This window comes from Otolemur garnettii, unplaced genomic scaffold (genome assembly GCF_000181295.1).
Source record: "Otolemur garnettii isolate 467f Iridium unplaced genomic scaffold, OtoGar3 scaffold00038, whole genome shotgun sequence".
In the NCBI taxonomy this organism is placed as follows: domain Eukaryota; kingdom Metazoa; phylum Chordata; class Mammalia; order Primates; family Galagidae; genus Otolemur; species Otolemur garnettii.
Genome location: NW_003852433.1, coordinates 783,450 through 809,359, shown reverse-complemented (window position 1 = coordinate 809,359; position 25,910 = coordinate 783,450). Strand labels below are relative to the sequence as shown.

Below are 25,910 nucleotides of genomic sequence, written 5' to 3'. Positions count from 1 at the left end.
TGACCCTGTTCCCGTCACACCGGGAAAGGAGCCTTATCAGACACCTGCCAAAGGGGACAGCTGGCAGCCCCCGTGAGCCAGCGGGGAGAACGTACCTTTGCAGGCCCCTGCCGCGCCGAGGTGGTAGATGGCTGCCAGCACCCGCCAAATGGCCCTCCGCTCGCTCTCCGAGATGTCCAGTATCTCCATGGCACCCTGGAGCTGGGCAAAGGCAGCTGCTGCCTTCTGCTTGTCTTCAGGCTGGGAGCAGAGGGAGAGAGAAAAGAGAAGGGGCCATCACAATGCAGGACATGCAAACTCACAACTTGAAGCTGCGTCTGTAGGGAGGGTGAGAGTCACTCGCATCTGCACACTCGCTGGTGTGCTGGGAGAGGATATTAGGTGTACCACCAAACACTTTAAAGGTCATTGATTATTTCTGAAAGACATTCAAAGCACAGTAAGTATATTCTTTTTTTTAGTCTTTTTTAAAAATCAATATAATTTAAATGTGCTGCAGAAATTAAACTATAAGTTCAAGTGTGCTATATGATTTAAAAAAAAAAAAAAAGATTGAAAAACACTGCTCTATTACCACAGTAAATTTCCCCCAATTAACCTGAACGGTGTTGACCAACAAACTCAGTTTGCTAGGACAGTTATCAAATCATTTCTGTCTGACTTTGCCTGCAGTGTGGTTTCTACTCTTCCAAGTGTTCATTCAGTGCGGGGCATGGGGCCTCTGCTCTGCGCTGAGCTCTGGTCTGGGGATGCAAAGATGAGCAAATAAAAAAAAACAGTGACCGTGAGGCCCTCTCAAGGTAGGAATGGAAGGAGACATAAAAGCAACTAAGTGTGGACAGGCTACAAGGAAGGCAGGCTAGAGATCTACACGGGGAACTGTGGGGTATTGGGGGAGAATGGGAATTCATCCCACTCAAGGGAGCCCAAGAAAATGGCGCAGATGAGACAAATTGTGATTGATGTGTGAAAGATAAACAGGCAGAGTTAACCAGCTGAATGTAACAAAGGTCCTTACAAGCAGAAGGAACTACACGAGCAAAGGGGATTTGGGGGAGACAGCAGGTGATCCATTGAAGCAATTATTTTTGGAGTTGGGTCAGACAGAGAAAGGAGAAGATAAAGCTTGAGAAGCTGGCAGGGGCCAATCTTAAAGGCCTCAAGCATTATATTAAAGGTCATGACCTCTACATCCTAGCCATGATTGGCCAGTACTGATATGTATCCACCAATATTCCTGCACTCACAGCAGACATCACTCATCAATCAAGATCCCACCTCAAACCAAGTGAGTCCAGATTCCTTTCAGGACATGCCCTCGTGCAGATACCACCAACTGATCTGCCTCAGTAACTGAAATGACACTAGTTTTCCACCCCCAGTGTAGCAATGGGAAATTGCCAAAGATTTTCACAGGAGGAAAGAGAAAATGACATGATCAGATGTTTATAGGTTATAGGATTGTTGTTGTGTTTTTTTAAAAAGATTTATGATCCCAATTATGTTTGATTGAATATTAAAATTACTCCGAAAGTACTGTGCACACACCATCTGGCCAAGGAAGCTCCGCTCAGAAGCCTGCTGGGGAAGGCGGAAGTGAGCAGGGCACGGGGATTCTTTTGCCAAGAATCCACCAGCAGATAACAAGAAACTGGTCTGCACTCGGTCTGCTTAGAGAACCTGGGTGATGAACTCGAGGCTGTCAGAGCAGGTCTTTGAATTCTGTAGCATCCAGTGCCCAGAGATGGGGAGACACTTGCTCAGGCAAATTAATACCAAGTACAAGACTAGAAGCAGGCCTTTCCACCGCCCAGTTCGAGCCTCTTGTCCCCTCCATTCGTGCCACTTCTAACTGGGAAACTTACAAGGACCGTCAACCAATTGGGACAATGTCAAAGCAGGCAACAACACTGAGAGATTTGCTGTGGAAACATCGCAGTCAATAGCAAAAGCATGTCCCACTGATCCATCTTATTTCTGGGCCGCCACAGGACCATTAAATCCCTAGCAACCAGAAGCTTAACCTAGCAACCGCAGCTGGAGCAAACACAGGGAAGGAAGGCGTCTTACCAACATACTCTGGGTTATTTATGAGATTTCAAAGTAGCAGGAAAAGGACGCTGAAAGGACAGTGCCCACGCTCTGTCGCAGCTCCCACCGTCAGCTATGAGCATTTGACTTTAAATTACAGGTGACTGCATCATCCGCCACTCAGTACATAAAGAGAATGAGAAAACTCGCTCCGAAACTCCTCTGCTTCCTCCTCTCCCTCACCTCCCTCCCTTACGTTGTCACTTCTGGAACAGAAGACGTGAATCAACGAGTATATACGCTTCTGATTCAAAATGATGGGGATGGTGAAGGAGTTTACAATTCCATAAGCTTCCAGAGAGCCAATGGTTCTTCAGACACCTCTGTGTAAGACCCTGAAAAAAGTTACTATTTAGATCAAAATTGTGAAAACTGAAATGAGTCAAATGAAGGCCGTAAGTCAGCTTCCAGCCCAAATCATTGCAGTGTGCCCTTAAAATCAGTGTACTTTATACACTTTATGTTTTCCCTTAATTAAAAAAAAGTCTGTGGAGAAAAAGAAAAAAAAAAGTCAAATTACAAGATGCCTGGAGTTTTTCCAAGGCAATCAGTCTCAAGGTCAACCAAAGTCTGCAGGTAATTGAGTGAAAAAAAAAAATCCAAAATGTTCACTCCATATTAAAACGGTTGAGTTTAGAGTACCCAAGAGATTCTTGCAATGCAGAGAGAGGCCAGGCTTGTATTTGGAATCAGACAGAGTTCTCGACTCTGCAGTCCCAAAGGTCTGACTCTGCACAAGTCTCCTGCCCTTGCATAGAAGCTCAATTTTCACTTTTCCTTTTTTAAACAGAAATAATATCCTGCTGTCCTCCTAGGGCTGTTGTGGGGACTCTATGAGTCGATGCGTATAAAGAAGGCACCACAGGAGCTGGCACACAGTGGTGCTCAGTAAAAGATGGTTTCCACTCACTAGTGCCTCTGTCTCTAGTGCCTTCGTCTAAGCCGTTCCACCTCCCAGGCATGTCTTTCCCGTTACTGCCCAAGTTTGTGCCCAGCACTCCATGGCAAGTGAGTCAGTCACAGCACTGCACTTGGTGGGCTCCCAGTCCACTGAGGGGGACAGGTGTGCAAACAGATGATGGCACACAGAGTGCATGCCAGGGCTTGGGGGCCTCTGAGCAAGGGCAAAGGAACTGACTAGAAGGATGCGAGGCTCTTGGAAGAAGCAGCGTATGAAGCAATTCATGACGCGCAAACAGAATGAGCCAGGAAGTGGGTGCCGGGAGGCAGGAAGAGTCTATACACAGAAGGGCAGGGAGGCTAGGGGAATATGGTGTACTTGGGTGTTAAGAATCTTGCGGACAGGCAGGTGTGCAGGCCTCTCTTGCAGAGGGAGGGGCCGTGGGGTGCCAGCAGCTACTGGAGGCCTCTCTGGAAAAGGGAACTGGCACCTTGACCACCTCTGCCTTGGTTATGAGCACAATAGGGCCCTCAGAAAGGCCTGGGTCTGACTCTGACTGCTGGGGATGTAAATTACCTCCTGTCCTTCAACCTGCCCCAGGGATTCCCATCCCTCCACCTCCTGGACATGGAGCCCGCTCTGGGAGGAAAATGCTGAACACAGACATAATTCATTTGCAAAACAAATATCACTTCACTGGCAGGCAAACCTCGTGGACACCCTTGTGGAGGGCAGGAAAGTATCTGTCCAGGGCTGGGTGCTGCTCTTTCCCAAGTGTCTCTGTCCCTTATTCAACATCTCACCAATTCCCTTCCTTTCAGGGCACTGGGGAAAGTGCAGGAGGAAAGAAAGGATTAACTGAGCACATACTAATGTCGTCCTTGTGATTTTTCCTTCCGAGGCAGGCATGAGTCCCTCTGACTGACAGAGAGGGAAAGTGAGTCTCAGAGAGATGGAGTTACTTGCCCAAAGCCACCCAGTTGAGGAGGGGCAGCATTAATAAATGTCACTCTCCTGAGCCCCCAATCCTTGGAGTCACTTGAGGAGCTGGGCGCCCTATCCATTCCCCAGGTGCTAAAACTAAGGCCGAGAGAGGTTAAGTGCATCAGGGGTGGACAGTGGGTTGGACCCCAGAGCACTGGGCCTTCAGCCATGAGGCAGGACTAAGATGACAGGGTAGGAAGAACAGAGTCCCGAATTTGAAGTCAGCCCAGCTTAGAACCAGTTCTGCCTCTGCTACCTAAAAGCTCTGGGCCCTTGGCCAAAGCAGCTTCACCCCTCTGAGCCTGGCTGCTGTTGAAAAACAGATGCGATCATAGTTCCTTACCTCAAAGGGTCCTCAGGAGGAGTAAGCAGGGGAAAGCTCCTGACAGGGCCCCTGCACGTGTGAGTGATCCCCCATCCTGCCCTTTGGAGATGTTCCTCTGCAGTTGACAACTGGGTCATAAGAAATAAATGCACCTCGGGCTCAAGCCTGGAAGGTAACAGCCAGAAGCAAACTGCTGCGAGGCAAGGATTATTATTATTATTACTGCTGCTGCCAGGCACTTAAAAAAATACCAGGCTAAGTTGCAGAAAAAACAAATTACAGAGAAGAAGAAAATAATGTGAAAGCTTTGTGATTTCAAATGTGTCCTGGTGCTCAGCAGATCTCCAATAAGCTTCACTTAAAAGCTAAAATGTGGCAGGTGGTGAGGGCACGGAGCAAGGACTGAGGTGGCAGTGGCAGCCAGTGGGTGGAGGTGGCCATCCAGGGCCCAGCCAGCATCACACTGGGGTCTCTGTACTTCACCCTGGGGCCCTGCCTAGTTAACCTCTAACCTTGACCTTCACACCCAATGCTCAGTGCAGCAAGGACACTGGCCTCGCTGGACCCATATCATTCACTCTCAGTTCAGTTCTAGCTCCCAGTCACTTTCTCCAGGCAGCCTCCCCTGATATGCCTCTACCCCTCCCAGCTGGCCTCAGCCTATAGGGACCTTCATTGATGCACATAGCCCTTCTGCTTCTAATCTATCCCCCACACACGAGCTATCTGATGACAGAGACCCAACTGAGTTACTCTGCATGCTGGTACCTGGCATCTAGTAAGAGCAATCAATATCTGTTGCTGAGTGCCAGTGAGTGTCCCCAAATAAGAACCACAGATGGTGGGAAAGAGTGTGTCCACCCACTGAGGTGGGTCCACAGTGGAACTCATCCCAGATTTGAGGATTCCAGTGGCCTAGGTTAGCTGACACGTGGGAGCCTAGATCTTCCCAATCCCTTTCTCTGGGTCACCTGAGAGTCCCAGCAACCACTATAACTCCCAGGACCTAGGCAGTGGGTCTAAAGGAAGATACAAGATCCCCAAAGACCTGAGTGAAATGATCCAGTGGGGATCCACCCATAGCTCTGTCGTCTACACTAGCAAAGGCTCCAAAAATTGAAAAGATGTGATCAGTAGAGTTGTGATGAATTGGGCATGCTCATTCATTTATTCACTCAACAAGCATTTACTGAGCACCTGTTGTGTGCTGGGAGAGTGCTTGGCTTTGTCTTGTCAGTGAACAAGATATAGAAGACCCCCAACCTCATGAGACTTAGACTGTAGGTGAGCAGATAGTGCGATCGCTGTTAGAGACTGTTACCAAGGAGACAATAGAAAGGACAAGAATAGGAGGCATCTCCTTCTATGGAGGGCTGGGAGCCTGAGACATTGATGCAGGCACTGTGGCCTAAAGATGGATGCCCAAAGATATTTATCACCTTGTTATTAAGAGCCATGAAAAGGTTAAAAACTACATAAAGGACATTAGAGAAACAGTTCAGGGAATCACGATTCCTCCATGAATGGTCATTAAAAATATCATTTATGAAAGTTTTAACAAGATACAGTTAAGTGATGAACTATGCAAAATATTCATAGGAAAATGCTGACAGAACATGGGTGGAAGTGTTACCAGTGGATTTCTCTGGTTGGGGAAGTTATTAGCACTTGTTTCTGCTTTGTATAACTGTGTGTGTGTCTCTGTGTGTGTGTGTGTGTTGAGTTTTATTTTGCCTTTATGTTCTTTTTCTCTGATTTTTCCACAAGTATGTATTTATTTAATTTTTTAAAAACAGGATGTTTCATTAAAAATATAAATTAGGGGAGAATAGAGATAAAGCCAGTAAGAGAAAAAACATGGCACGTACTACCAAGGAGCATGGATTGGGGCCTGTGTGCACAGGCTGCTTTACTGTTGGGAACAAGCCAAGGCCTCCCCTTCAGTGGGAGACACTGAAGGCTTACTCTACCCAGCTTGTCCAATGCTGCCATCCATGATAATACTGAATAATAATAATAACAAAAGCTGGCATTGGTTGAGTGTCAGGCACTGTCCAAGTATTCTACTGGCTTTATCTTATTTAATTAGGGGCTGAGGTGGCTCCTAGTACTCCAGTTTTACAAATGAGGAAATTGGGTCCCATGGAGATGAAGTCATTTGCTTAAGACTACACACACAGCTTCAGTGCTGGCATTGGGAATTGAATCTGGCTATTCACATTCATCTGTGAATTTTCAGCAGATGATGGAACTGATTGCTACAAATGAAATAGAAACAAAACTCATCATAGTTAGGGGTACTGGCTAGAAGGAGGAGCAGGAAGATGAGGAAGAGGGTTCAGCAAAGGGTGAAGTTGGGCTGCAGAATTGCCAAATAAAATGCAGGACCATCCAGTAAAATTGCAATTTCAGATAAACAATGGATCAGATTTTTTATTACATTAGTATCCCCTCCTGCAATATTTGGCAGAGCAATCATACTGGCCTCACTGCATCTAATTTCATTCTCCTTCCAGGACCAGCCACTGGTTGCCTCCCCCAGGCAGCCTTCCCTGATATGTCCCCAACACTTCAGGCTTAACCACATGCAACATTCAGGACATACTTATACTAAAACATTATTTGATGTTTGTCAGAAATTCAAATTTAACTTGGGCATCCTATATTATTTTTTGCTAAATCTGAGAACCTTGGGACTCATACTTAACAACTCCCATTCTTGGGGGTCATTTCCCGACCAACCCAGTCCCTTAATGAGACTGCAGCTGAACTACCCAACCCTAGAAACAAGCCCAAATTTGTATCAGGGGCCAAGGAGTTTTCAGACTTTATTTTTCTTCTTTAAGAACAGAGAAAACATTCCCTTGATACCTTTCAGGTAGCAAAGAGAGAACAAAGGAACACCCTACCAGTTCCTGCAAATCAATTGGTCTAAAAAAAACTGCCCCACAGAAACACAGGGAAAAAAAGAAAACCACTTCAAATGCTTTCTTGACACGAATTCACACTGTGACTGATTCCTTTATGCAGACTGTTAACAAACAGGTCAGGCTGGGGAGAGCTTGCAGGGGCCCAGCTTGGGCCCTTTTTCCTCCTCATAAACAACAGGAAAACAAACAACTGCCTTGCTGATTCAAATGAATATACTTGGCCAAAACTCATTAAATGAATCTGAAAACTTAAGTGCTAAAAGAATTTCTCATCCTTGGCCTTCAAGGCCAAGGTCTGGGGCACCTGATGCCCACTAGTCATGGGGAAAAAATACAAAAGATGAATGTACCACAAGGTCTCCTCTCAATAAAGAGGGGTATCAGACAGTGAAAAGTAGTTTAGCTCCCCCCAGGATTTAAAGATGAGGGAGCCTCATCCTCCCACCCACAGTAGAAATAGAGTCCACTATAATGGTTCTCAAAATGGGGTCCTCAGACCAGTAGCATCAGCATTACCTGGGAACTTGGGAGAAATGCAAGTTCTTGGACCCCACCTCTCACAAACTAAATTGGACACTCTGTGGATAATATCCCACAATGCATAATGGTGTATGTGTAGTGTGTGTATATGTGTGTGTGTGTGTCTATGAGCTTTCTTAAGATATAATTGGCAAAGGATACATTGTTCACCTTTAAAATGTAAAATTAGATCTAAGTTTTGACGTAGCTCCATGAAACCATCATTACAATAAAGACAATGAACATATCCACGCCCACAAGTTCCCTTTTGTAATCTTTTCTTGCCCGCCTCTTGCCCCCTCTCCCTCCCCAAGTGACCATTAACCTGCCTTCTGTTACTATAGATTAGGGTACATTTTCATGATCCCATGCATGGAATCACATAATTCTACTTTCATCTGGGGCTTGTCGCTCAGCATAATTATTTTAAGAACCATCCATGTTCTTGGATATGTAAGTAGCTCATTCCTTTTTATTACTGAGTAGTATTCCATTGTATGGATATACCACAGCATAGTACTCATTCACCCAGTGATAAACATTTGGGTGGTTCCCAGCTTTGGGCTATAACCACACTGCTATGAATTTTCCTGTAAGATGTTTATATGAGCACACACTTTCATTCTTCTGCGTAAATATCTGGAGTAGAATGGTATGTCACATAAAAGGTGTATGTCTAGCTTCTTCAAGTAACTGTCAAACTCGATCACAGGTGAGGAAACCATTTTGTTGTTCAAAATGGTTGTACTATTTTATAATCCCAGCAGCAATGTCTGAGAGTGTCAGGTACACCAAACTCTCACCAGCACACCTTTCCAATTTAACCATTCTGGTGATTGTGTCACAGTATCTCACAACATCTCAGTGGTCTGACTGTCATTTCTTTAACAACTTTGTTGAGGACATTTTCACATCCGTATTTGTTGTGTATTTATCTCCTTTGGTGAAGTGTGTGCTCAATCTTTTGCCCATCTGTTTTTCAGGTTGTCTTACTTATGAATTTTGAGAGTTATTTTTATATTCTAGATTCAAATCCTTTATCAGATATATGATTTGCAACTATTTTCAGAGACTGGCTTGCCTTTTCACATTAACAGAGTCTTTCAAAGAGCAGAAATTTTCAATTTTGATGAAATCAATTTTTTTCCTTTATGCACTGTGCTTTTGACGTCACATGTCCCATTAAAGAAACATTGATTCTTCTCCTGTTTTCTTCTAGAAATGTTATAGCTTTAAGTTTTACATTTAGGTCTATGATACCTTTTTTGTTGTTAATCTTTGTATATGAGGTATGGGTTTAAATTTATTTGTTTGTTTGTTAAATGAGAATTTCAAATTTCTAACACCATTTGGTGCCCACACATGTATGTTTGGAAAGAAGCTTCTGAGTAGAAATCATCTAACCTCTTCTACCTAGTGAACTCCTTTTCACCCTTCAAAACCCAGGTCAAATGTCCCCTAGGCTAAGAAGTCTTTCCCAATTGAGGCCAAATAATCCTTTCAATATCTTGAACACCTCTTGGCATGTTCTTCTCTTATGTTATTGTGTTTATTTCCATGTTTGTTTCTCCTGCTAGAGTAAAATTTCACAGACGAAGACCATAATCCTAGCATTTAGCACAGGGCTGCCTGGTACAGATAGTGGTAGAAGTGGTTGAGGAAAAGGGGGACTCAGAAAACAATTGTTAAAACATAAACCAATGAGTAAAATATCAAACAAGCAAATCATTTGCTTTTTTAAGTAACTGAATACCCACCTCTCAAGGCCCCACTCACAGATCACATTCATCAGGAAACCATCTCTAACTGTACTTACCCACATCAGTTATCAATAGCATTCACGGAGAGTATGCCATTGATTGATTCAGGCCAAGCCCTGTGCTAAGCACTTCACACACATCATTTCATTTCATTCAGTTCATTCTCAGAGAGGTTATGTTCCATGCCTGAGGTCACATATCTAATAAGTGTCAAAGCCAAACTTTGAACCCAGAAATTCTGACTCCAGGGCCTCTGTTCTCACTTATGCGTACACCTCACCTCTTGGTTCCTTTCATTTGCATAACTCTTCCTTTCCCCTAACAAGCACAGACCCTGTGAAAGGCGGTCCCTGACTCTCCCACATGACCAGCCTCTGCCAACCATGTACACCAGTGCCAAAGCAGACAAATGACACTGGGGATCCCTCCATCACCCTCCCATCCTGGTCCAAGGGACACTGACTCATATCCCAGCCCTAAAGGACCTCCCCTTACCTTGGACCACACACCCATGCCAAAGGAGCTGCTGTCCGCCATCTGATGCAGGTACAGCTCTGTCCTAGAAGCAGAAAAGGGACCCACATCAGTGGCCTGGCAGGGCAGGTGGTCACCACAGTGTGGGGCTTCATGCAAGGACCCAGGCAGCCCCAATGGCTGTCTGATGCCTTGGTCCCACCAGGTCTTCCAGGGGTATCTCCTATCTCCCAAATATTTTTCATTTGCTGCCTTTACTTGACAATTCCTAAGAGCCAGGACACCCTAAAAGAGTTATGGAGCAAAACCAGGGGAGCAGGTTCTAATTCCAGGTCTTCTTCTTTTCAGCTAAGGGACTTTACTCAACATGAATAAGCCCTTGCTGTATGCCAAGTTCTAAGATTACTCATGACAACCTCATTCAATAGGTGCAGATATTATTCTCATTTTGGAGATAGAAAAACAAAAACACTGAGATTTAGTAATGGGTCCAAGCTAGCAAATGCATAGCCAGGACTTGGGCTGAGGTCTTCTGGCCCCAAGAGTCCTGACCTCTGTGCTGTCCTGCCTCTCAGCCCACTCCCAGCCAGTTCTGGGTCCTTCTGTGTCCCCTCCCTTAGTTCTTTATAGACCCCACACCTCTCTCCTCCACCTCATATCCTTAAAGGGCCCTTATTGGATAAGCTTTGAGTCCAATCCCAGCTCTGCCCCTTAGCATCCAAGGTATTCCTCTTCTCTGAGGCTTACTTTTCCTTGCCTGTAAAATGGGCATTCTACTACTTGCCTCACAGAATTAAATGAGATATTGTATATAAACTCATGCTACCAGCCTGGCACAGAGTAAGTATTCTATATTTCCCCCACACTCTCTTCTATTACTTGTAAAATCAAACCAACAAATAAATACAAAGCATCTACCCAGTGCCAATCCCTAAACTAGGTACTAGGAAGGCAGAGAAGAGGAAGGCAGGGCCCCTGATTCAAAGATCTTGCAGATAATCTGGCAAGGAAGAGAGACACATACACCTTGGCTTGAGATGCAAGATTTGGGCAGCACTCTTCTAATTACAAGAGATTTGGAATAGGGTTTTGAAGGATGAATAGGAGTTTGCCATATGAGTGCTTGGGAGAAAAAAGAGACATTTGTTGAAGTGGCAACCAACTTTTGCCCTTTGGAAGCTCCCACATAGATGAGGGACTAGCCTGGCTGCAGCAGAGGTAGAAAAAAAAAGATAACTGGAGGTTGACCAGAGGGCTCCCCAGAATGATCATGGTTCCTGAGGAGTCTGAATTGCTCCAAGCACTTTATTCTCCTGAGGTCCCTGAAACTCATCTGGGGCAGCCCCTTCCTCTCAGAGGTAGCTTTGGTCAGGTTTTAAGGAGGCCAAACTCACCTAGGCTAGGCCCATCACCACTAAGAGTCCCCCAGAACTTGGCCAGGCATCCTCTGGGCAGCAGCCCAGCCCCATCCTCCCTGGGCTCACCCAGGCTGACCCCCTTCTCCAGCAGGCTATGGCTCCAGGCCCAGACCCAAGTCCTACCCAAGGTATAGAAGAGATGACCCCAGTGCAGGGTTCTAGGGATAGAACAGGGAGAGGTACATGGTCTTCAGGGCTCTGAGGGGTGAGCAAATGGAGGCCCCAAGAAGTGAGACCATAGGACTGGAAAGTAAGATTCAAGCTCCTGTGATCAGAGTCCACACCTCCCATGTCACAGCCCCACCACACAGTGTGCAGGGCACATGTTGCCTCGATGTGTTCTCATTTAAATGCCCACAGCATTGGCAATAGTAGATACCCATTCTACAGAAGGAGAAACCAAGGCTTAGAGAGGCCCACATGGAGCAAAGCCAAGATCAAACCCACATCCCCTCTGCCTTCAAAGTTGTTCCTTTCCAGCACACACACGGTCAAGGCCTACGGGGGGCAGATAATATCCTCCCAAAAAAGCATACGCACACAAAGCACTCACTGCATTCAGCACTATTCTGAGCACTGTTAACTATTCACTTTTAATTCTTACTACAATGCCCAGAGGTAGACAAAATCACATGCATCTTACAGATGAGGAAAGTGAGGCTCAGAGAGGCGAAGTCTCTAGCTCAAGGTTACACAGCCAGCAAGTAGAGAGGCCAGGATGCACATCCACGCAGCCTGGCCCTAGAGTTTGTGGGCCTAGCCTCTCTGCTATGCTACCCGTCCTACTTCAAGTCCTCCTACAGGTTCTGAAGACTTTCTAGAAGCTTCTGCTGCTCAGTTACTTCATACTGAAAACTGGGAGATCCCACTAATCTTCCTTCTCTTCTCAAGGTACAGTTGTGCCCTAACCTTAGCCAGGCTGGTCAGGACAGGTTAATCGTTCCCTTCAGATGGAGGCGGGGAGGTAGGAGAAAATAAACAATGGGGGCTGGGCAGGGACAAACCACAAATCTATCCCCGCTTGCCTGGGAAACCCCAGCTGTTTCCTCTCCCTGGAGGTTCAGTAGAACTTTGCCTGTTCATTCATAAATGAGGAAACTGAGGCTCAGGGAAAGGAAGCCACATGCCCAGGACTGCTGCCCTTAGAGCCTGAGAAGACAGAGACGAATCCCGGCCCCCTCCAACAGGCAGCCCTCCGGGATGAGGCTCCACCCAGCTCCCAGTCCACCCTGGGGCGCACCACGTGGATATACCCTTGTAGGAACCCAAGGCTCTACAAAGTTTAAAAACTTCTGGAAGATTTGGGGTCTGCTGTTCTTTGCCCGCTCCTCACACCTCTGCTGCCAGCCCAATACTGACATGCTACTATCACAGCAGACAGCCTCCAGCCATCCACATACACACATTTACAAAGAGTTGAACATGGATCATCTCACTTAATCCTACAAGGTTTATTCAAAGTATTGTTTCCACTTTACAGAGGAAGAGACTGAGGATCAGAGGGGATGACGTGGGAACAAGGCCACCTAGCCCACAAGCAGCATGTACCCGGGCAGCTAGAATTGGGGGGCATATTCCTACCCCCATGGTTTCTCTGCTCTGGGCAGAAGCTAAGACTGGGCTGTGCCTCTAAAGAGCATGTGCCCTTTGTTGGCACTGCCCCCAGCCCCTCCCCCAGGCACTCACCTGAGATCCAGGTCCAAACCCGCTAGCATCTGGGAGAAAACCTGGAAGTTGCCTTCCCCTTCTGGCTGCCGTGCCACACGGCTCTTCTCTAAAAGCATTGTCTGCGGGGAAAGAGCAGGGGCGCCTGGTCAGGGCTGTGGGTACATCTGTCCACAGCTGGTGCCCAGCTTGCCAGAGGCCTGTGAGGGTGCCCACTCTGACACTGTCCTTGAGGAAACATCTCAAGTCCAAAAACTGCTGGCATAGGAAAACTGTTCATAGGGAAACTCCCCAGCCTGCTGTCTCTCTAATTCAGGGTCCAGCTAGGAAATCAACTCATGCAACAGGCTCCTTCCAATTAAGGGATCAAAAGGGAGTAAAAATCAAATGGGGCCACCTGCCCCCACATCCCTTTTTTCACCTAAACTTTCAATGCTTTGACGCAAATGGTGATTAGTGGTAGGATTTTAGGAGGCAGGACAGCAAAGGGACTTATTTGGCACAGAAGAGTTTTCCTTGTGCCCGGATATTACCCCCGTTCCACGTACAAACAGTCCTTCTAATAACCTAATCCTATTTTCTGTTCAAACAGAATGTTTCAGGGGGACTAGGGAGGGGCTTGGATGATTTTGGAGATGGGAACAAACAGGCCATGTGCTCGTCACACATGGACTGCCACAGAAGGCTGGCGGGTGTCTGTTTGATTTCAGCTTACGCTTTTAAGACCCAGCTAATGAGCGGCTGAATTATATATTTACTCATGAATATTTCATTCCTGAGATGGTCCGAAGCACAGACGGGCTGCCTTGCTCCAGGAGAGGATGTTCCAGGGCACTGAGCCAGGTGGGGTGGAACTGGTCACGACTAAGGGATCGGTGACCACTCCAGACACATCCCAGGGGCCCAGTTGGAGGCGTGGGCTCTGCTGAGTGGGGCTGGGGACATTGAAGTCCCAAGGAACCCCCTTGCCTGTCCACTGGAGGTCTCACCTGCAGCTGAGCAGCCGTGATTCGGCCTGTGGCATTGAAGTCCAGTGACATGACCATGGCAAACCGGGTGGCGTGGCGGCTGTGGCCTGCTGATACAGAGCCGAAGGCCCGGAGGATGGTGAAGGTGGCTCGGATCTTCTCCACTGTGGAAACATGGGCCAGGCATCACGTGTGGCCAAAGGTGCTGCCACCCTACCTAACACAGGTCCACCCTCCCTATGGGCTCCTGATCCAGGCCAGGCCTCTTTCCGGCCCCTAGGGGGTCCCTGTGGGCAACATGCCAGGACCCTCCCAGTTCAGCCAATTAGAGCACACATTTCATGGAGCACCAGCTGCTGGCTGACCCTGTGCCACAAACTGAGGCCAAGGGGATGCAAGTCTCAGCATAGAAGGGTCCAAGGTAAGCACAATGTTGATGGTAGGGACTGCCTAGGAGAAAGTGAGGGTGATAACAGTCTGGATCCCCCTGTACTCAGGGAGTTCACAGTTTAGAAGCAGGCTTGCAAAGCCCCATGGCCTTCTCTGCAGCCATTAATTGGGTCCCTTCTATGGAATAAGCGCTATGCCAGGCACCTGAATCCAACCTTTCCTGACTATCACTCTCAAACATGTGCATTCATAGCACAACTCCATTCTGAGAGGACAGAGACTGGTGCCTCTCCCCACCATATCCCCAGTTCTTAATGTGGACCAGGAATAAAGTAGGTGCTCAGTAAAACACTGGAATACTCTTGATGGAGAAGCAATATATCCCAGTGATTAAGAGAGATTGAATATGGGCTCTGCCCTTGACTAGTTACCTGCTTTGGGGCCGAAGAATTCGTATCCCAATGCCTCGGATAGCCATCTGCAACATGGGGGTGGCAGGAGAACCTACCACATAGATCATCATTGCTAACACGTGTAATAATGCAAAGTGCTTAGCAAGTGCTCCAGACGTGGTGCTGTTATTATTAAATTTATTACTATTAGAAACACAATATTACCTAGGTCACGTATTCTCAATGGGGAAGATATTGCCCCCAAGTTGGGCAAAAACTGATTCTGAGACGTGGTGGAGAAAAAAATTTACCTACCTTATGTATAGAGCAGAGATACATATACTACGTAAATAAATATATGGTTTATTTGTGGAAGTAAAATGCCATGGTGGGGGTGATTAGGAGAAAAATGTCTTAAAAGGCTCCTTGAAGGGGAGAAATAACGAACAAAAAAGTTGAGAACACCTGCTCAGTTCTTATATTTCTTGAACCAGATGGCCTGGGTTTGAGTCCCAGCTCTGGAATATATTTGCTACGTGGCATCGGGCAAGCTAGCTAACATCTCTGAACTTCAGCGCCCTCGACCTATAACATTCAAATAATAATATCTACCTCATGGGCCATTTTAAATAATAAATAAGTACATTACTCCTGCTTGGAGTAGGGTCGGGCACATTAGTTTTCAGCAAGTGTTTCTATGATCATTACTAATATTATACTTATTATTATTAATTGACGCTCTTTCTTGAAGGCCCAGCTCAAGTGTCACTTCCTCAAGGAAGTCCCCATGCACCTCGGCCTCTTCCCAAACCTGCTCTGCCAGCACACACTGCAGAACGTTGACATCCAGTACACGTGCACAGTTCATGTACTCCTCTGGCCTTCATAGGCCCTGCCCTGCCTTTACCGGATGAGCTCTCTGTACAGTTCAGCAGGTTGTGCCCTGCACAAAGAGACCACATCCAAAGCCTGCATCACTCACATCACGCTATCAAAGATTTATGTATTTATTAGGATGAATTGCCAGCAGATGGCAGTGAAGTGTCTGGTTCTTACTGTGTTGGTGTACGATGATTGTTCAGAGGATGGCGTCAATGTCTTGAGGAAAGAGTAGCTTATTCTAATTTGAATAAATGTGCCCAGTGACCTAGAGAAGCCTCATATAGTAGCAAGAGCAGGGTCTGCACGTATGTGGTGCTCAGTGAATGCAAAGTGAGTGGATATGAGAAGGGGCTGCCCAGCACTCCCTTCCAGCACTCCCCTTCCTGCTCCCCATGCCTCTCACCTGGAGACCACCATACCTGAGACCCTGCCTTCCACACTGCCTGCCATCCCCACCAGGTGCTCCAGGACCTGTTCACAGCAGGTGGTCTTCCCTGCACCACTCCGGCCAAGGGCCACGATGCTCTGGTCTTTCCGCTGGCTCAGCAGTGCCCAGTATGCCCGATGGGCCAGGGAGCCAATGTGGGTGGGCAGGCCATCCTGGCGGCCACTGTGCACCTGCAGGAACATCCGGGGCATCAGCCTTCCCACCCAGCCATTGACCCAGGAATATTCCAAGACAGCGCCTCACCCCAGGCCTAAGGGCAAGATCCACATCCCTACCTCCAGATCTGCGTCCCCACCTCCCATCCTACTCCAACTGTGTCAAAGTCTTTGTATTGTACTGAGAAGATCCCAGCCTGTGTGTCTAGTCCTGCTGCTGGCTCTCTGTGAGCAAACTGTGATTCTTTTCTGAGTCTGGGTCTTCTCTTTAGCTAGTTGGGGGCTTGAAAAAGAGTTGCATCATCCCAAGAGCTTCATCTCATTAGCCACACAAAGCAATGGATAGTATGTGCCCGGAACAAGGCAGATAAAATTGAGTAGTAGATTAGTCATGTCTGCCATGGAAACACTGCGTGGCATGTGGGGGTGTTTGTGGTATGTGTGCTGTGTCTTTACCATAACAGACATAGGTGATGTCTGAAACCCCATCCACTTCATTCATTCTATAATTCTTCACTCAGTAAAAATAATTCTTCGTGTGTTGACTATGTGGCAGGCACCTTGGGTGCATCACTACTCAGGTAGACAAAGGAAATCCCCGCTAACCACAAGCAGATAACTATATATTCATCAAATAGAACCCCCCAACCTCACTCCAGGCATTACCTCCCCACAATGAAAATGTATATTCAAAAATAACCTCCTATGTCATTGGTTATGTTGAATATTCAGTAGAACCTCCACAGTCGACGCCTCTCTACATTGACCACCTCAAGTTGACCTAACTTTCATAGATCGGACAGGCACCACGTGTCTGTATCAGTGCCGCAGGCCTAGTTCCTGACGCTGGCCACCTCTGTATGTTGGCCAGTTTGTTACAGTTCCTTGGGTGGTCAATTTATAGAGGTTCTACTGTATTTTCAAAATTCCTGAAAATAGAAACAACCCAAATATACTTCAAAGAGTGAACTAGGGTGATCAACCATCCTAGTGAAAGCATCAAACATCTCATGGCCCAGAAAACACTTCAGTTCCAGACAAACCAGGAAAATTGCTCCCCCCGTGAACAAATGAGCCAACTAGTAAAATAAAATACCCTAGTAAACCATCCTAATAAAATAAAGAAACAGACCACAGATAAATACAACGACATGGGTGACTCTCATATTGCACTGTGGCGAGTCAAAGAAGCCAGCTAAAAAGGTTACACGCTATAGGATTCCATTTATAATTTTTTGGAAAAGGCCAAACTATAGGGGGGGAAAAAGAGATCAGCAGCTGCCAAGGGTGGAATGTGATGAACTGGCGGACCATGGAAAGGTCCAGAGCACTTCAGCGTGGGGTGGGGGGTGATCGGAACTGTCTGTAACCTCTCGTGGTGGCAGTTATGCAATTGCACACCTTTGTCAAAACTCACAGAACTGTCCAGTAAAAAGGTGACTTGAACTGTACGTAAATTATGCTGTAACAAACCTGACTTAAGAAAAAAAAAAAGGAAAGAAAGTTCCAGCCTCTGTAGGACCTGCTTTCTATGGGAAGAGAGAGAGAGATGATCAACACGAAACATCCTTCAATTCTCTCTAACAGTGGTCATTTGAAAGCCACGTGCCTGGGTGAGGTCACCAAGGAAGTGGGTGTTTAGAGAAGAAAAGTGTGGGGCTTGGGGCACCCCAATAGGGACAGGCCTAGGAGATCACACAAAAGGCTGATAGGGAGGGCCAACAGGGCAGGAGGGAAACTGGGAGAGCTGAGTTGTGGAGCCCAGCAAGCAAATGTTTTCAAAAGGAGTGCGGGGATGCTGCTGAGGGCTCAGAGACCATAGACCGACACTGGATTTGGCATCACGGCAGTCAGTGGTGACCTTGATGGCCATTAGGGAGAAGGGATGAAGGCAGAAGGTAGGTGTGAGGTCAGAGGAAGAGCACCTCAAAGGCCAGTGCCTATAGCTCAGCCACATACACCAAGGCTGGAGGGTTTGAACCCAGCTTGGGCCTGCTAAAATCAACAATGACAACTGCAACAAAAAATAGCCAGGCTTTGTGGCAGGTGCCTGTAGTCCCAGCTACTTGGGAGGCTGAGGAAAGAGAATCACTTAAGCCCAAGAGTTTGAGGTTGCTGTGAGCTGTGACACCATGATACTCTACCAAGGGTGACATAGCGAGACTCTGTCTCAAAAACAAACAAACAAACAAAAAACAAAAACAAAAAAAGCACACCAAAGAATGGACCTGACTGGAGGAAGATGTCCAAAGCCCTGGATGCTGAGTGGGTGAGCCCCAGTTCCAGCAAGCCTCCATCTGCCCTCTCTTGTGCCTTGGCAGAACCAGAGGCACCAACACCTTCCCCTAGCCGGGACCTCCAGCTGGGGCTGGGGACACCCCTGATCCACTGCTGGCTTTTCCTGCTCCGGGACCCTCAGAGATAGTAAGAAGTCCCTACCCTGATGCTGAACATGGGGCTCTATAAGCAGACAAAGTGGGACAAGCCCTCATGCTGGCTAGACACAGCCTTCAGGCATGAGGCAGACAGAGGGAGGCTCTCAGGGGCCTGAACCCTAAAGCCACTCCCATATTGGAAAAACTAAAATTCAGGAGATGGGCTACCCCATCCATCAGCCTTCCCAGGCCTACTGCCCAAAGGGCACATCCAGAGCCCCATGGGCACCCCTAGGTGCGTGTGTGCAGCACATACTCCTTTGCTTTTGTGTATATGTACTCTTAATGCGCTCCTGGGCACACGCACGCAATAGATCCTCAAGGTCACATGCACCAAGACCTGCATGCCCACAGGCACATACCCTGCTCCCAGCTGCAGGGTGGCGTGGTGTTCCCTGGAGAGAGCTCCCCTGCTCCGGTGCTGCCCAGACTCCACCCAGGCCAATCTCACAGCAGCCCTGGTCCTGACCTCATTGCAGGCCTGTGCTTCCACCTGGTGGCCATTTGAGGAATAAAAGGTTGAATCGGCCAAAGGCAGTGGTTGGAGTGTGGGAGACTAGAAACCTGGGCGGCCAGGTGGGGTCCAGTTCCTGCACTTTCAGGCACTTCTGCCCGTATTCTGACACTTCAGTGTAGGGTGGCTGATGCAGACCTTTTGGCTGGTGGGGCCAGAAGAAAACAACCTTTCCTGGAACTTCCAGGGAGCCAGAGGAATCATGCAGATGTGTGGATGGCCTGGGCTGAACTAACAGGAGCAGAAGCACTCACAGTGAGGAGGGGAGAGGGCATGTGCTGAGCACTGGCCAGTCCAGAGCTTCTGAGGTCTTCCCAGCCCCTGGGCCTGAGAAATGACTGGAGGGGGTCAAGTGGATTATCTCAGAGAAGAAAAGTCGTGATGTATAGTTGGGGGCAGGTCACAGGACCACTGTCTCCTCTTTAATAAATTTAGCATTTTGGGGGGACTAGGATTGGGTTTGTCCCTTACTGCTTCCTTCAGGGGACAAGATGGGCTTTCCATGCCCAACTAACAGATTAAAAAAACAAGGCCAGAGAAGCTTCGTGATCATTCCAAGGCACCAGGTATCCCAGGGGCCTGTGCCTTCCCAAGGAGTACTAAGAACTGTCTCCAGAGTGTGTCCCTGCTGCTACGGTGCCCCTTTCCACCACACTTCCACCCTGCAGCCAGGGGATCCTTGTACAAGTCAGACCATGCCACTGGTCTGCAGCCAGGGGATCCTTGTACAAGTCAGACCATGCCACTGGTCTGCAGCCAGGGGATCCTTGTACAAGTCAGACCATGCCACTGCTCTGCTAGAAGTCCCCAGTAGCTGCCATCACACTCAGAGTAAAAGCTGGCCTCATTATCACCACGTAAAAGAGGTGACATGACACTCTACCCCCTGGGGAGCAGCAAATAACTTGGCTGTGGTTCCTCATCCTTCCACAAGGCGGCGTGTCGAGACTGCCTTTTCTCTCACCTATCATGCTAAAAATTGGCCATCCCTATACTTCCCTAGAATGGTTTATCTTACAAGGGTACAAGTGATTCTTTCTAAAAGTAGAATATAAACATCTTAACCCAATAACCAAGAAAATGACATGAAGGCTCTGTTAACCAGTTGGATGAAAACATTTTAAATTGTATGTGAAAACACCACACTGTACCCCATGATTGCATTAATGTACACAGCTATGATTTAATTTAAGAAAAAAAGACCTCAAACCAGAGCCCGAGAGTCTGATGTGGGTGTCAGGACTCTCGAAGATCCTCAGCATGGGGTGAGGAGCACAGTGAGGCCCAATGGGCTGGGCTTTGTCCCAGCTCCTCTGCTGGCTAAACAGGAGTTTAGCTGTTGATGTCAGCCCACTCTTATCAGTAAAATGGGCTAGTAATAATTCCTCTGTTTTTCGAGTGAATGTGAGAAGCAGTTTAGACACTATGTGAAGGAGCTTGCAGTAGTGTCTGGTATCCATATTCATTCACGACTTTCTTTTGCTATCACTATTTTTAACACCGCTGTTGTTGTCCTAACAGAGACTTCTCTTTCTCCTCTAGGGAGTGGGTATCACATGGAACTCAATGCCACATGATGCCCTTGATGCCCCAGAATCTCAACTTTGGCAGGATTCTGCTCACAGACAGGCCTGTCAGGGGCTGTGGCAGTTCTGCTGTCCCCTCAGATGCAGAGATTCCCTTAACCCCTGTGCCCCCATGGTCCCACCTCACCTTCCCTGCAGAGGGAGCTGAGGCCCCCTGGGGCTGGAGGACGATCAGATCCGGCCCCGTGCGGGTGTGCGGCAGCTGAGCCCGGTAGCGCTGCAGAAGCGTGTTCAGGACACTGGATTCATTGACACTGATGAGAGAAGTCAGGTCTTCAACCTGGTCCAGCTCGGGGGCGTTGGCCTGTGAACCATCACATAGAGTCTTCTCTGGCCTTCTGGTTCACACACACACACACACACACACACACACACACACACGGAGCCAATCCCTCGAGAACTGCACCAAAGACCAAAACAGAACACAGTGACTGTGGAGAAGGAGTGCTGAAACCCTATAAATAAAATAGGCCTATTCCTTCTCCTCGCCCTCTGTGCTGTCTGCGAGGCACCCCACACACACTCTGTTCCTTCCTTCCAGCGCTCACTGCACCATGAAGGAAGAGAGATGCTCTCAAGGCAGATGAGGCAAAATTCAAAGCACCTTCTGTATCTCAAACACCACAAAAAGACAGGTGATGTTCTGCGCAAGTGTCCGCTGCTGTTTCCTCCTTTCCTGGGTCTTAGGTGGAGCTCTTGGTTTGTTCTATGATACCGAGGGAAGGAGGCCACCAGCCAGACCCCCTCATTCATCTAATGGCCATCATGCTTTCACCCTTGGAAATCTGCCTAAATGCTTTGAGAAGCGAGGGATGTTTGCATCTGCTCCTTGAGACATTCATTCTAAAAGGCTCCCTATTGTTCTTTCCAGCTTTGGGGAGTTTTCTAGGCCCAGTGCTCTGGGGTTTAGGTCAAGCTTGAGCTATCTCATGGGTCAATCTTTTTTCCAAGGGCGCTCAGCCTCTGCAAACTCCTAACATCAGTGGCACAGGAGGGTGTGAGGGGGTACAGAATCAAACAGGATGCAGAGGAGCGAGGAAGGAAATATCTCAATTTGTAGGCTGTTGGGGATGCAAAAGGGGCAACAAGACCTTTTTTTCTATCATTATACTCTGACTTATCCTCAAAAGGATTTATGGCACAAAACAAAAATGTCTACAAAACAATTGAAAAAGCAAAACTATGAGACTATAAGAAAGAGTGATGCCCAAAGTATAGGTCATAAGAAGTTATGCTATGATTAATGGAAAGCAATAAATTTGGTTGCGAGTTCCCTGGTAGCCAGAGCGAAAAGGAAACATGCTCTGCAACACGGTTTACAATGTTCATAAAATGAAAAACAATCGCTTTCTTGGGTCAATCCAAAGAACTCCCAGTGCCAAGACCTGACAAACATGTGTCTCGATGTGTCCTCATATAAAAGAGACACCACAGGACAGAGTTCATGACTCCTAACAATGTCCCTTCAGCAGAGTAATGAGTTCAGTGAGGTTCTTTGCATTATGTTAAGGTGATATCTTCAGTCAGCTACAGGGAAATCTCTTGCAGGGGTGGGGAAGGAGGGTAAAGAGAAGACAGAGAGAGGGATAGGGGACTCACCCGATGAACATACTCCTCATCCACCTCAGTGATTGTTTTGTCAGCATCGATGCAAAGCCGTACCCTTCCTGCGGGCAAGTCGGCTGTCCCCTCATCTGGCTTTAGCACTGTGGCTGTTTGGACAATGCAGAGAGAGGAAGGGAGGTAAGGGTAGGAGATGAGTGAAGTTCTGAGCCTGGCTAGGGAGCTGGCTTGTGTCATGTAAGAAAAGGGCTACATCTTCAATCCTTGGGGTCTATTCACATGGAGGTTTCTAAATTGTGACCCTAAATCTTTTAGGGATGGGCTGAGTCTGACTTATCTTTTACCAGCTGGCACAGAGTAGGCACCTAGGAGGTTAGATGCACTGACCCATCTCGTACCCAGAACTAGGATGGCAGATAATGGCATACAGACTGCCATTTCCCCTTGCAGTGTCCATGACAGACATCACTAATCACTCATCCTCTCAGTAGTGTTCTGACTACTGACTCAGAATGGCTTCTAAGTAGACTGTAGTCCACAGCCATAACAAATCAACAAAAGTGTGCTCATGAGGAAAAAATTAGGTGCCCACTTGCACTACACTGGGTTCCAGGAGGAATACTAGAAACCAAGGATATTTGTTGCATTAGTGATTTAGTTAATTAATTAATTAATTAATTATCAAGGTTCAAATGCCTTTGAAAACAGCACCCAAAAGGCCAGCTGTCAAGGGTGAAATGACTATCAACTATCCCCACCCTTTGCCCACAAAAAGCCAGGCAGGGCTCCCCATCCTAGTCTCCTCCATTGCTCCTTTTCCCGGGAAGTATGACCTGGAAAATCTGGCTTGTAAGTAGAGGGGTGCAAGAAGAGAAGATGCTTGGCCCCTCAGACAGTGCTAACACCCCTAATTACCAAGCGTAAATCCATCCTTCTGAACCAGCCAGACTTTCTCTGCCTCATACCATCTGTCCTCAGGAGCCTGAGAACAGAGATCACGTAAGTTAAACCAGCAAATGACACCCTCCCACCCCCACCTCCATTTACATGGGATTTTCCCACAGTGTGGGTTTGACCCACCTAAATCAGAGTCTCCTGGGAGATGTGTGCGGTGGGGCGGGGGGGGGGGTTGCTTACTTAAATGCAGATCCTGGGGCCCTTCCCTACTCCTGGACTTTTGAACGAGAATCTCAAAGGTGGGCTCTGAGAATTTGTATTCTTAGCAAACTGCTCTTTATGCCACCCTGTATTTGAAAACTATTGTATGACATTATAAGGAAGCTTAACCATGTTGGCCTTGAAGTGCCACCTCACATTTTGGGGGCCCTCCCTAACCTTGTGGATACTCCCGCCCAGGGGCCCGTGCAGTGGGAGTATGATACCATTGCTTTCTCAAGGGACAAGTGCCTGTCCTCTCCTCTGGATGCCTCCCAGCTCCAGTCACCCGTCTCCAATTCCCTCTCCATCCCGGGGGGGCCCCCTAGTCCACCTCCAGAGGCAGCTCCTTTCCATCCCTCTGTCTCCAGAGGGCCAGGTGCATGTTGTCCCACTGCCGGCTGCAGCCGCCTCACCTGGTCTGAATCTCCACTCCGGCTCCCTGCGCCCTCCTCCTGCGGGGCAGGCCCGGCTCGGTTCTCCGCCTGTTTCGCAGGCCTTTCTGTGCACTTCTCCAGCGCAGGCTGCCTGGGTCCCGCCAGCTCCCTGGCGCCAGCCCCATCACCCACCCTGGTCCTGGCGCACAGCTCCTCAGCTCTCTGCTCTGGGCTTTCAGGCTGACCCTCCTTCCCAGAAGGCGTTTTCCTTAGATCCACCTCCCTGGAGCCTTTCCCTGTTGGACTCTGGGCTCCACCGGCCTCCCCAGACCTGCTCTGAAGTTGTCCCACTTTGCCCTTCTCACCACCGGGCTCCCCTGCCTTCGCAGCCTCACTCGGGCGCCCACCTGCCTTCTCCCTGCCTTCCTGCTCTTTGCCAGGCTCCCTCACCCTGCCCTGGGGCTCACTCGTCTTCTCCGCCTTACTCGGGAGCTCGCCTTCCTTGTCTGACTTGCTCTGGAGACCTTCCCACTTGCTCCTTCTGCCCAGGAAACTGCCCCACTTTCTCACCTGGATTTGGGGGACGGCATGCTTCCTTTCGCTCCCGGCACCCTTGGAGATGTTCCCCTTTTCCACATTGTCTGAAAAGTCCCCTCCCACCTTCTCTGCTGCCCTTGATAGCTCCCCTTCAGCGGGCCCAGTCCCTTCCTGGTCTTTGCTCTGGGGCTCACTCCCAGTGGGCCCTTTGGTCTGGGGGAGCCCATCCCCCTTTCCCACTGTGCCTTGACCCTTCCTGCCTTTGGTCAGCAGCGCAGATCCTTGGTCTGGGTCCCCAACATCCCCAGTCCGGGTCTTCTCAGCTTTGGGGCCCAAATGCTCAGTGCTGGCCTGGGGGCCACTAGGAGTCCCTGGGGTATTCCCTTTTCTTTCCCCGCCAGGGTCTGTGGCTGGGGGTGGGGTCTTGCAAGGGAGTTCATCACGGGGTGGGGTCCTCTGCTCCGGTTTGGCTGCGTCCAGGTCCAGCTTGGCCACCATCAGCAACACGTCACCCCTCCTGACACCTCTCTTGAAGGGTAGGGTCTTTTTGCCTGGTGCTCCCCCAGAACCCAGCTCCTGGGCCTTCTCCCCATCCAAGGTGGTCATCGTCACAGGGCTGGTGCTGCCCACCCCTTCACTCTCCTTGCCCAGAATGTTTGAGCTCCCAGGAGAGCTTGGCTGGATGTCCTGGGAAATCTGTTGGCTTCCCGATCTGGTACCACTGCTGGACCTGCTGTTGGGTTGGCTGGTGGAGATTTCTGGGGTCTAGGAGAGAGAGACCACAACCACACCCAGCTGCCTGCTGGCCTGACAGCTTTGTCATTCACTAACACATTCATCCATTCAGTTAGCTGTTCGCCCCTCTATCCATCCTTCTAAAGATCCCCAAGCACCTCCAAGATCTGCCAGGCACTGAGCCAAGCCCAATGCCCTGACCTTGGCCCAGCACCTCAAGGTCAAGTAGAAGGAGGATGGATCTTGGAGCTCCCTAGCTTTGTGACTTTAGCTAAATGACTCCCCCTCTCCAAGTCCATTTCCCTATCAAGAAAATGAGGATCACGAAGGCCTCTCTTGCAGGGCGGATGTGAGGATCTGTGACAACGTACAGAAACAGCCCAGCACATAGGACGTACTCAGTAACAGTAGCTGCTGCTGCTGTCGCTAATGTGATTATTTCTGCTTGATTTTTCCTGCTGCTGGCATTAGAGGCTCTGTTATTATCAAGGCTCAAACACTTTTCAGCTGGGCCAGCATGGACACCATCATTTCTGTGCTATGAGCTTTGCTCTTCCCTCAGTATAAGCAGGTATCACTTTTTATAAGAGGAGATGTGGAAAGCACTTCCCAAATCACAAAACATAAAACAAACTGAGCTGCTGCTCCTACGGCTGTCCTGTCCCCCTACCGTGCTGTCCACACCAGCTGAGCACTCTGGCTTTTG

General features: G+C 48.4%; 1 protein-coding gene across 4 annotated transcripts in view; it reads right to left on the bottom strand.

Moving 5' to 3' along the window:
- Nucleotides 1–25,910, bottom strand: part of MYO18B (myosin XVIIIB) — a 262,880-nt gene that overhangs the window by 218,716 nt on the left and 18,254 nt on the right. For 3 of the 4 annotated variants that reach the window (XM_023513322.1, XM_023513320.1, XM_023513323.1), the window contains 9 exons: nt 23,972–25,234; nt 23,316–23,382; nt 22,437–22,549; nt 20,965–21,141; nt 16,119–16,317; nt 14,057–14,199; nt 13,089–13,189; nt 10,006–10,069; nt 96–240 (listed from right to left, as the gene is read on the bottom strand). In XM_023513322.1, the coding sequence (XP_023369090.1) occupies nt 96–240; nt 10,006–10,069; nt 13,089–13,189; nt 14,057–14,199; nt 16,119–16,317; nt 20,965–21,141; nt 22,437–22,549; nt 23,316–23,382; nt 23,972–25,234 (2,272 nt within the window). The remainder of the gene's footprint in view (nt 1–95; nt 241–10,005; nt 10,070–13,088; nt 13,190–14,056; nt 14,200–16,118; nt 16,318–20,964; nt 21,142–22,436; nt 22,550–23,315; nt 23,383–23,971; nt 25,235–25,910) is intronic. The other variant, XM_023513324.1, reaches the window with a different exon arrangement.